The sequence below is a fragment of the Lithobates pipiens genome, unplaced genomic scaffold (assembly GCF_037356315.1).
Source record: "Lithobates pipiens isolate NorthernLeopardFrog02 unplaced genomic scaffold, aLitPip1_a1.2 Scaffold_3, whole genome shotgun sequence".
Classification (NCBI taxonomy): domain Eukaryota; kingdom Metazoa; phylum Chordata; class Amphibia; order Anura; family Ranidae; genus Lithobates; species Lithobates pipiens.
In genome coordinates this window covers 84,039,510-84,051,733 of record NW_027507790.1, presented here as the reverse complement: position 1 = coordinate 84,051,733, position 12,224 = coordinate 84,039,510, and the positions used below count along the sequence as shown (strand labels likewise).

The 12,224-nt window shown below is 41.1% G+C and overlaps 1 protein-coding gene across 3 annotated transcripts in view; it reads right to left on the bottom strand.

Annotated features, from left to right (window-relative positions):
• Positions 1 to 12,224, bottom strand: part of KDM2B (lysine demethylase 2B) — a 205,976-nt gene that overhangs the window by 176,832 nt on the left and 16,920 nt on the right. For all 3 annotated transcript variants that reach the window (XM_077461976.1, XM_077461975.1, XM_077461977.1), the window contains 2 exons: positions 7,504 to 7,682; positions 4,510 to 4,616 (listed from right to left, as the gene is read on the bottom strand). In XM_077461976.1, coding sequence (XP_077318102.1) covers positions 4,510 to 4,616; positions 7,504 to 7,682 — 286 coding nt within the window. The remainder of the gene's footprint in view (positions 1 to 4,509; positions 4,617 to 7,503; positions 7,683 to 12,224) is intronic.

The following is a 12,224-nucleotide window of genomic DNA, read 5'->3' as shown; positions in this document are numbered from 1 at the left end:
CTCCACCTAAGCCAATCAGAGGAAGCTTTGAGACCATTCATAGAATAAAGTTGTCTATGAATGACTGAATGCCGCTCAGGTAGACCATTTTGTTCTGGGTGTGAGAAGGGTCTTGTCTCACAGCACTGTATACTGAATGTAGCTGAGAGCCACTAAGAGCAGTTAGCAAAATAATTGGGATTGGGCCAGCTTGGTCCAAATGAACGATTTAAAGTTACAGTATTCTACTTGTGTTAAAAAAAAAAAAAAAAAAAAAAAAAAAAAATGGTAGAGTAAACACAGATCAGCATTTTCTGCCAGTAAGAAATTGACTGGCTATAAATTGTTAAAGTATCTAGAAAGGTATTTGGACATCAACACCTAAGCATTTGAATTGTTCAGACAATGTACAGTGGATATAAAAAGTCTACACATGCCTAGACTAAGAGATTGGGGTATTACCCCTAAAATCATCCCACACGTGTTATAATTTTGCAGTAAACACCGTTTTACACTACGAAAGTCTTTGGCCTTGTAAATCCCTGATGTACATTTGTTGTTTAACCTCTAGAGATCTGCGCTATAGCCGAATGACTGCTACAGCGAGGACCTGCATTGCCGGGACTACGTCTATTGATGTCGTCCCGTGCACGAGCGGGCTGCTCGTGCGATCGAGTCTATGAGACTCGCTGGATCACAGATCGATCCCGATCCCTTACCACGTGATCAGCTGTCAACCAATAACAGCTAATCACGTGATGTTAACACAACCGGTAATCTGCTATTATTTCTCCTTGTGCTGACAGTGCGAGGAGGAAAAAAAAAAGCCAATCACCAGCAGCAGTGAACGGAACATCAGTCCCGATCACTAATGTGCCCCAGCTCCTCAATGCCCACCTGTGCCGCCTACCAGTGCCCACCAGCGCCACCTGTCAGTGCCCAAAGTCAGTGTCTAGACAGTGCTGCTGCACATCTGTGCCATATATCAGTGCCCAGTGTCACCTACCAGTGCCACCTTATCTGTGCCTATCAATGCCCTCCAGTGCAGCCTCATCAGCGCATATCAATGAAGCACAAAAATGACCTGTTTGCAAAATTTTATAACAAACTATTAAACATGATTTATTTTTTATGTTTTTCAAAATTTTCAATTTTTTTGCTTAGCAAAAAAGAAAAAAACCCAGCTGTGATTATACACCACCAAAAGAAAGCTCCATTTGTGGGAAAAAAAGAAAAAGATTTGGGTACAGTGTATGACCGCGCATTTGTCAAAGTGCGTCAGCGCCAAAAGCTGAAAATTGGTCTGGGTAGGAGGGGGGTTTGAGCGCCCAGTAAGCAAGTGGTTAAGATACTTGTTAATGCTTCCTATTTTTCAATTTAAAAAAAAAAAAAAATTTTTAACTGAAAAAGTCTACTCACCCCGTTAAAATGTCAGGTTTCTGCAATGTAAAAAAATTTAGACAAAAGCCAAATCATTTGAGGACTTTACACCTTTAAATGTGACCCATGAAAAAAAAATAAAAAATGTACAACACAATTGAAAAACAAACTAAAATCTTTTAGTGGGGGCGGAGAGTAGCTGTGTTCATAATTAAACACAATCACATTAAAACTCATGTTACAATAGGAGTCAGTACACACCTGCCATAATTTAAAGTGCCTCTTATTAACCCCAAATAAAGTTCAGCTGTTCTAGTAGGTCTTTCCTGACATTTTCTTTTTCTTAGTCGTATCCCACAGTAAAAGCCATAGTCCGCAGAGAGTTTCCAAAGCATCAGAGGGATCTCATTGTTAAAAAAAATAAATAAAAAAAAGTAAAGTAATCAGGAAAGGATACAAAAGAATTGATGAAAAGACGGGAAAAACACTGGTCAGGGAGGTTGCCAGAAGGCCTACAGCAACATTAAAAAATGAGCTGCAGGAATATAAAGTACTGGATATGTGGTATCTGAAAAAAATTCTTCATATATTCTTCATATATGTCTGTGCTATGGGGTAGAGTGGCAAGACAGAAGTATTTTCTTACAAAAAAATTGGCAAAATTAAAAAAAAATTAATAAATCTGAAGTCTCCCAGAAGCATGTGGGAAAAGGTGTTCAGTCTGATGAAACATCAAGGTTGAACCTTTTGGCCATAATTGCAAAAGATATATGTTTGGGGTAAAACACCATACCCACAGTGAAGCATGGTGGTGGCATCATCATGCTTTGGGGCTGCTTTTCTTCAGCTGGAACAGGGGCTCTAGTGAAGGTAGAGGGAATTATGGACAGTTCCCAATACCAGTCAATATTGGCACAAAACCTTCAGGCTTCAACTACAAAGGAGAACATGAGGAGGAACTTCATCTTTCAGCATGACCCAAAGCAACAAAGAAATGGCTTTACCAGAAGATTATAGTTTTGGAATGGCTGAGCCAGAGCCCATACCTGAATCTAATTGACATTCTGTGGGGTCTGGGCAGGGGGATCTGAAGAGGGCTGTGCACAGGAGATGCGCCCGCAATCTGACAGAACTGGAGTGCAAAGAAGAGTGGGCAAATGTTGCCAAGTCAAGATGTGCCATGCTGATAGGGCACCCAGTCTTTGTGGGTATGAGTCTAAAAGAAAAAAAAAAAAAGAAAAAAAAAGTGCTTCAACAAAGTATTAGTTTAAGGGCGTACACACTTATGCAACCCATATTATTTTTACTTCTCTCCACCTAAAAGATTTGTTTATTTTTCAATTGAGTTGTACAGTTTATAGGTCACATTAAAAAAGGTGGGAAAAGTCCTGAAATGATTTATCTTTGGCTAATTTTTTTACATCACAGAAACCTGACATTTTACGGGGGGGGGTGTAGACTTTTTATATACACTGTACATGGCTTGGGAGTGTATTTACATTCACATCTACAGAGAAAGGATATAAGCATATAATGTGGTGTATGTGGGGTGACCACTGTCCCCCCAGAACCAGCCACTGATCAGCTTTAGGAGTATTGAAAAAAAAAGTAGGCCTTGCTAGTGTCTAGAAGGTTACATCATGCTATGTAACCCTTTCAAAAACAGAAAAAAAAAAATCCTGTTATTGTTGCATAGCATATCTGTACTTGGTTCCAGACGCTTTAAAGATGGCATCCCTATCACAGAAATTTAGGATCTTGGCGAACAAAAACCTTGGTGCAGCTTCCAGTAGAGGTGGTTTGGAAAGAAAATTGTGAGCTCCTCAATTAAGAAAACGTTGGAGTAATGCTGTAGCCTGTATTTGTTTTAAACTACTCCTCTAAGATGTTATTCACATGCCTCAAAGTCCTTAGAAAATACCAAATGATCTCCCCCGATTTTGGATTTTTCTTCTGCTGATTCTTTAAGTCAGTCTCAGATGTCAGCAGACATAGAAACGTAAAAAGTTATCTAGTGTTCCTTTTAAACGCTGCCAAATAGCCATCATAATTTGCAACAGGGATGTTTCCTCCTACTCTGGGTCCTTCTCCATTCTTACTAGTAAAGCATTGATATTGGGGAGATGCCCCTGTATGTGGCGTTGCTTCCCAAGAGAGGCATCGCTGGGTCGTTGCTTCCCCCTTGTTTGCATGCCTTCTGCGCATTCCCAGACGAACCATGCAATTTTGGCTGAGGGCCCCTTCTGTGGGTGAGGACAATGCTGCAGGCCTTTTAGGATCCAAGGAGTCCTGGGGTGATTTGGGCCAGTATTCTTGGTGGTCGTTATGCAGGTTTAAGAGTAGGAGTACATTACACAGATGACCATGGACAGTCTTTGCATTCAGCCAGTAGACTGTCATGGCTGCAGTCATCGATTAAAAAAAGTTTTCCAGCATGTCTCTTCAACAGAAGTAGATCAAACAAGCAACTTTTTTCAAGCAGGGGCAGCCACACATGCATTTAAATTCTGCCAGTACCTGCTAAAAACGAGCTTAAGAATGGGCCTATACAATTTGGTAAAAACGGATTTCCATATTAAGGGGCAAGAGATAACCCAAGGGCACTAAGGGACGCGAGATGGGAGGGAGGTATCAAATCTCTCTATTTTACAGAAGTCAAAATCTGTATACAGTGCATGTCCCAATTCAGGTGGAATCCCAAGCAGTAGAGTGGCAGTCTCAGCTTCAACTACAGATAAGGGCAGACACCAATGGGAACCTTCCAACTTCATGTTTAAATTGTTTTTACGCAGACATGTTTACTTTAAAACAGGCATTCTATACACAACTGTAGATAGTGGCAGCCCCTCTGTGGCACTGAGCACAACCTGAACATTTCTCATTGGGCACAGTTGTTACCCCCAGTGCTTGCACAGGTCAGGGACATTAGAATAAAAGGTTTTAAAAATACAATGTAGATCCTACTGAAAAATATTCATCCTCGGAAAGGCAAGGTTTAATAATTATAATACAATATTACTACATACTCAAGACATCACTTTAAAAGAAAAGCGATTACTAAAAATGTAAAAAAGGTTTATTAAACAAAAAAAATAAAAAATAAAAAAAAAATAAAAAAAAAAAAAAAACACACACCCCCCCAAAACTTACTTTTTAACTTTGGGATACTTCATTACAGATAAGACATTAGTTGCTTCTTTTTGTTTCACCTTTAAATGTTGAGGCCACATGTTATCTACCCAGTCAACTGTGTCTACCTATATAAAACAAAAAAATCTAGATTAGATCACAAATAGATAACATTTTGGGGACATAATACACACAAGTTCCTGTTAGTTGTGTTTGCCTCACTGGTCAAAAAGGTTCCCAATCCTTCACTAGGTGAAAGACATTTTAATTGGATGCAGGAGTTCTTAAGCCGAATTGCATGCATTTTAAAAAAGACTGAGCAGGCAGGCATTGCTTACCTCGTCTGTGATAACAGCCTGACTGCTCACAGTCTCTTGTAAAATGCATTTGGTGTTTTCTGCAAAAAAATGCAGTCATTGCATATCTCTTATGCGATAAAAAAAAAAAAAAAAGTATATGATCCCCTGCCGATTTTGTTCGTTTGCCCACTGACAAAAAAGATCTAGAATTTTAATGCCATTAATGGTTTAGTTTAACAGTAAGAGACCGAACAACAAAAATATTCAGAAAAACGCATTTCAAAAAAATTTATAAAATTGATTTGCATTTTAATGGAGTGAAATAAGTATTTACCCCCCTATCAATTAGCAAGATTTCTGGCTCCCAGGTGTCTTCTATACAGGTAAAGAGCTGAGATTAGGAGCACTCTTAGTCCACTTTCACGAGGGCAGGTTTAAAATTGTGCGAGTTCAGCTAAACTCGCACAATTTCAAACCCGCATTTCATTGCGATTTCAAGGGAGATTTGACAGACATCTGTGTGGGTTCATGCACGAATGTCTATTGAAATCACGGTGCCGCAAAGGCGACGTCACACCGATTTGGACTGTGCCGTTGCCAGCAATAGGCTAACGATTTGACATGTCAAATCGGCCCAATGTGAACGTAGGCTTAAAGGGAGTGCTCCTAATCTCAGCTTGTTACTACTATATAAAAAAAATATAAAAACACACACACCTGTCCACAGAAGCAATCAGATTCTAATCTGTCTGGGGGTCACAACATGGAGTTAAAAACGATCATGAGAACAATGAGGAATCAGCCCAGAACTACAAAGGAGAATCTGGTCAATGATCTCAAGGCAGCTGGGTCCAAAGTAATCAAAAAAAAAAAAAAAAAATTGGTAACGCACTACGCCATAAAGGACTGGAATTCTGCAGCACCCGCAATGTCTGCCTGCTCAAGAAATCACATGTACAGGCCTGTCTGAAGTTTGCTAACAAACATCTGAATGATTCAGAGGAGGCCAAAATAAATCTATTTGGCATCAACTGGAGAAAGCAGAAAGAAGGGAGGAAGGAGTGCTGCCTATGACCTAGAACACCATCACCACTGTCAAACATGGAGGTGGAAACATTATGCTTTGGGGGTGTTTTTCTGCTAAGGGGACAGAACAACTTTACCGCATCAAAGGGATGATGGACAGGGCCATGTACCGTCAAATTTTAAGTGAAAACCTCCTTCCCTCAGCCAGGGCATTGAAATGGGTTGCAGATGGGTATTTCAGCATGACAATGACCCAAAACACACAGCCAAGGCAACAAGAAAGGTGCTCAAGAAGAAGCACATTAAGGTCCTGGAGTGGCCTAGCCAGTCTCCAGACCTTACTCCTATAGAAAATATGGGGGAGCTGAAGGTTCGAGTTACCAAATGTCAGCCTCAAAACCTTAAAGACTTGGAGAGGATCTGCAAAGAGGAGTGGGACAAAATCCCTCTTGAGATGTGTGCAAACCTGGTGGCCAACTACAAGAAATGTCTGACCTCTGATTGCCAACAAGGGTTTTGCCACCAAGTACTCAGACCTGCGAAGGGATCAAATAAATAGTAATTTCACTCATTAAAATGCAAATCAATTTATAACTTTTTTTAAATGCATTTTTCTGGATATTTTTGTTATTCTGTCCCTCACTGTTAAAATGACTTACCATTAAAAGTATAGACTGATTTGTCAGTGGACAAACGCACAAAAATCAGCAGGGGATCAAATAAACACTTCCCCCCCCCCCCCCCCTCACTGTACCTGCCCCTTCTTGCAGTCTTCTGCTGCAGTCGTCATCAACCCTGTCCTCAGGGCCCACTAACAGGCCAGGTTTGCAAGATAACTGAAAGACATCACAGGTGATATCATCTGCTGCTCAGTGATTGCAGCATTCTAGTCTGCATCTCCCCAAGGTAATATACAAAACCGGACTTATGGGCCCTGAGGACAGGTTTGATGACCACTGTTCTGCAGCATATAAACTGAACTGCATATGCACAGTTTAGGTTACATCACTGGCATAGCCCTCCTGTGCCGGGATAACCGACTCCTGTACATGTGCAACAGTTATGTCATCCCACGCTGGCAAATGTAGATACCCGAAGACCTGCACCCGAGGAGAAGTTACCAGTGCAGTCAAGGAACCCGGACCGTGGCAGTCAAGGAACCCAGAGCGGTGGTAAATAAAGCATGCGTTTTAAGACTTCCTTCAGACTGCTGTCCCCCATCCTATGTGCAGACTTTCTTTGTTTTTGTGCCTGCATCAACCCCAAGCTGTGCCCAGGCAACCTGCCATGGCTACACAGAAGCAGTTGACTATCAAACTTTGACAGCACCATCTGAATGGACCCTTACTGTACACTGTGAAGAATGAAGGGAAAAAAAGTGAGACTTATTTGCCAGAGAGGCAGGAGGATCTCACCACTAAAATCATCAAGAGACACAAAGTCAATGAATCCACTCAAAAATGCAGATTAGCGTTGACGGGTTGCGATTTTTTACACATATAAATCAAATAGAAAGGAAATCTATTTCCTGTACTAAACATAGTAGTAACAGTAAAAGCATTTGCAGAATAGGAAAACACTTGTTACAATTAAAGTCAGTACTCCATTCTGTAGTAGAATGTGTTTTTCAGCATTTTATTTTAGTTTTTTGTAAGAACTTAGAAAAAAAAATATACAAAATAAATCATACCACAGTTGGCCTCTTGACTACTTTCTCTAGCTTGGTGTGGCTAAACTCCAGGCTGATCACATTGTACAGCTTCTCCCTTTCAATTTCTGGTGTCTCATAGTAGCGAACAAACTGTGACATACTCATGTCTGTACCCTTTTGTGTATTCACATCCATCACATCAACTATACGCCGGCTTCCTACAGGAAAAATACAGACATTGCATGGTCATTCAGCTACTCAGACTGATTTTCTGACATACAGCAAAAAGAAGATAAAATGGACATTAGATGGAGAGGCTATGAAAGAATGGAGGAGTCTATTAAAGCTCAACTTAGAAAGAAGATAAAAATATACACAATGCAACCAATTATGAATAATACAAGTATTTATTTTATTTCTTTTTTAATTTACATTTGACCTGGTATCAGTCACTGTACAACCAAGCTCAGACTGGGAAAGGGAGAAGCAGCACAAAGAGCCAATTAGAAGTGTTGCAGTGCAAGGAGCATGCAGATAAGAAAGAGCAGAGTGACAGATGAGCTCATTGGTCTGATTCTTTTCCTTTCAGTGTCCAGCCACAGGCTAAATGAGGGACAGGATCTGTAAAGGTTACTGGACTGCAGAGAAAAATACGGTCTGACAGCGATTGGTGTGCAATGAGGCATACAGTAAATCTCCGGAAGAGATCTATAAAAGCAAACAGTTTGGCAGTTAAAACTGCAAGCTTGTGTGTATTTTATAGGTGTATTTAGCTGTTTGCTTGGAGTTCAGCTTAAAGATTGCTTAACATTTTACATGATATGAATGAATATGACCAAGTATGTTCCTTATACTGCAAAGTAATGCCAGACAGATATCAGCAAGAGAAACACGGTTTGTCTATTACTTGCAGAAAATGAATCTTTAGCCCAGTGGAGAGGAGTGTGCAGATGTAACTTGGCCAATAAAGCACAGTGATTACATCGGACAAAAGAGATTTGTTTGAACGGCGAATAAAAAAAAAAATAAAAAAATATAAGAAGAAGTGGAGGTAAACTTGCCCATACAGGTCAGAAAATAAAAAATTAAGCGCAAACAAATCTCACAATATTTTCTGACACAAAAAGAAACCTGTCCTGAAATTAAAAAATAAAATAAAATATGAGGCCGCAAAAACGAATATACTTTCTAGTTGCCTGGCACCAAAAATCACTGATCTGGTACAAGTATTGTAGAACAAAAAGGGTGAAATGCCCACGTTCCAGGTTGGCAACATACTGTAGAACTGAAGCCAGAAAATCAGCATAAAGTCAGGCAACAAGCATTTCTCAATAAAACATTTGCGTAGAAGAGCAATCAGCATCTACTTGTGTGCGAATCTAATGCCCTGTACACACGGTCAGACTTTTCAATGGAAACTATGTGATCGGATTGTGATGTCGGAAAATCCGACCGTGTGGGCTCCGTCTGACTTTTGCCGTCGGAATTTCCGACACACAAAGTTTGAGAGCTGAATCTAAAATTTTCCGACAACAAAATCTGATCGTTTAAATTCCAACACGGACAAAGTGCCACGATGCTCAGAATAAATTACGAGCCAAAAGCTATTGGCCACTGGCCTTTTTATAGTCCCGTTGTACGTGTTTTACATCACTGCGTTCTGAATGATCGGATTTTCCGACAACTTTGTGCGATCGTGCGTATGCAAGACAAGTTTGGGCCAAAATCCGTCGGAAAAAAACTGACCCATTTTGTCTTCGGAAAGTCAGACTACGTGTACAGGGCATAAGAGTTTACATTTTTTTCCCCCCCGAAGAATCTTTTTTCATTAATCATAAAAACTGCTTATTTTAAAGCTGACCCTCAAAAAGCACCAGTCTCCGTGTGAATCCCTCAAAACTCATCTCTTCAGGGAAGCCCAATCACACTTCCACTAATCTTTTACCACTTCTATTAGCTCATTCCCCATAGTTATAACCTTCTGTACCATCTTCCACACCCTATTAGAGATTGTACGCTCTGCTAAGGAGGGCCCTTTTAAAATGTATTGTAACTGTATTGTCTCCCTTTTATATTGTAAAGTGCTGTGTAAACTGTTGGTGATATTATTCCGAATTTATATAATAATAAAAATAATAGCTGAAATATGTGATTATATGGCTTAGAGAACATTGTAAAGAAGTACCACTAGAGGGCACTGATGTTAAACAAAAAAATAAAAAATAAATAAAAACACAACAAACACAACGTTAAAGAGGAAGTAAAATGAGTTTACATCCTCTTTCATTCCCTGCAAAGGTAAAGCATAATGGACTACTATGCATCGCATAGTAGTCCATTATGTGTCACTTACCTGACACAGGAGCCAGCGAAGTCACCGCTGTCCCCTGTAGTCCGGTGCATCCATCTTCTCGGTGGGCCTCGCTGCTCCGCCGCTGTCATTTCGGCGAAGCCGCGATGACGTTACTCCCGCAGATGTGCACGGGAGCCGTCACGCGCGCCATATTGCCGTTGACGGCGGCGCGTTCAGTGCATGCGCCGTAGACAGCGGTGCCTGTCTTTCGCCAAATATCTCCAAAACCGTGTAGGTTTAGGAGATATTTCTTGGACCTACAGGTAAGCCTTAATCTAGGCTTACCTGTAGGTTAAAGTGTGTTGTAAGGGTTTACAACCACTTTAATCAATGCACAAATGCAGTAACTTAAAGCGGTGTTCCAGCCAATATTCCTTTTATTTTTTTTAAGTCAGCAGCTACAAACAGCTGCTGACTTTTAATAAGGACACTTACCTGTCCAGGGAGCCTGCGATGTCAGCGCTGCTCGACCCCCCCCCCCCCCTCCGTCCATCGGCCCGGGTGCCGGTGCCGCCATCTTAACGGAGGGAAACAGGCAGTGGAGCTTGCCCGTTTCCTACTGAACATTAGAATTTATTAAATAAAAAAAAATTGCATAAACTGCAGGAACGCACAGTTGAATTACAGTTTCTTGCAAAGGAAATATACATGGGCAAACTAGTAGTCTAAAGCCTCGTACACACGATCAGATTTTCCGCAGACAAAGCGTTAGACTTTTGTCTGAAGGGCATTGGTGTCTTGCATACAAATGGTACACAATTGTTGGCCAAATACGAACGTAGTGACGTACCACGTGGCTTTTAAGCTGTTTAGCACCACCATTTGGGCACCTTCTGCTAATGTTTTTTTGGTGAATATCGATTCCAAGCATGTGTGTTTTTACTTTGGACTTTTGTACACACAATCGGAAAATCTGACAGACAGTTGTCCGTGGAAAATTTATAAGCCTGCCATCCAACATTTGTCTACGGAAAGTCCGACAATTGTCCTATGGAGCTTACATACGGTCGGATTTTAGGCCAACAGTCTATCATCACACATTTCCCATTGGAAAATCCGATCGTGTGCATTCTCAGTGTTATGTCACCCAAGCAGTGGCTGCTGGGTTTTCTGTCATGAGTAAACCTCGGTTACGTTGCTTACTTATGTGCCAATCAAGGCCCTAGTTCAAAATAACAGGATCTGTGATCGATTCTTATAAAAGTATACAAATAAAATAAAACTCGGAGCCAAGGATGTTCACGTTATAGCCTCCATGCTTTGCCTCGCAACTGACAGGAATTATACCCCGTGGCACTTTCAGCAGGCATAAGCACAGCCCATTCAAGTGACTGGGGCCACTTCACAAGTGACAAATTAGTGAGGGGTTCAAAGGGTTAAAGCAGGCGGTGGGGAGGCGATGCTTTGATCTCTGAAGAGTGCGCTGTAAGGCCGGGTTTACACTTGCTGCAGCTCACAGCAGGGGGTCCGGTGCAAATCGGGTCCGAGTTCGCACCCGATTTGGAGCCAAAGATGCACAGGACCCTTTCCAAATGTGTACCGTGGTCGCCCTGGAGATGAGTGAACTGGCTCCAGTGAGAGCCGGTGACTCTCCCCTGTAATGCGAATTGGATGCAGAAAATCCCACATCCAATTCGCATAAATGTAAACCCAGGGGTATTTGTGACAAATCATTTTATCATCCCAACTCAAACAGTCAGAGTCCACAAACCCCAAGGCAGTGATGGCGAACCTTGGCACCCCAGATGTTTTGGAACTACATTTCCCATGATGCACCACTACACTGCAGAGTGCCTGAGCATCATGGGAAATGTAGTTCCAAAACATCTGGGGTGCCAAGGTTCGCCATCACTGCCCCAAGGGAAGACGGAAGCCCTGGTAGCAGTTTAAGGAAAGGCTTTCTTCTCTGCATTATATACTTGACGGTAGATCTAAAAAGAAGGAGATCATAAAATCTGAATTGTAAAGGGTATAGCTTTACAGACTTCTCCGATTTTCAATCCTACAGTTCTGCTCCACATAGATTATGCGATTGCTCAGCCTCTGCCAAATTAATGAACAACACTGGCTGTGTATTTATGTATTTAGTGAGAACAGTGCTCACTGACATTGATCGCATGCGAGTACAGAAGTGGGCGGGTGCAAGGTATGCATTGAGGTCAGCTGCTGAACTACTTCCGTTGAATGTTTTTTTTTCTCCATTCCAATTACCAGAAAGTAATGGAGTGGAGTAGATTTCTTTAGCAGACACAGGGGAGGTGGGAAAAAAATAAATAAATAAATAATAAAAAAAAAAAAAAAACGGAAAAAACAAAAACAAAAAAACAAACAAAAAAAAAAAAAAAAAAAAAAAACTCTGCTACGGTGGAGTGGGGAGGGATCTGCATGTGTTTGAATTGTCTGACTC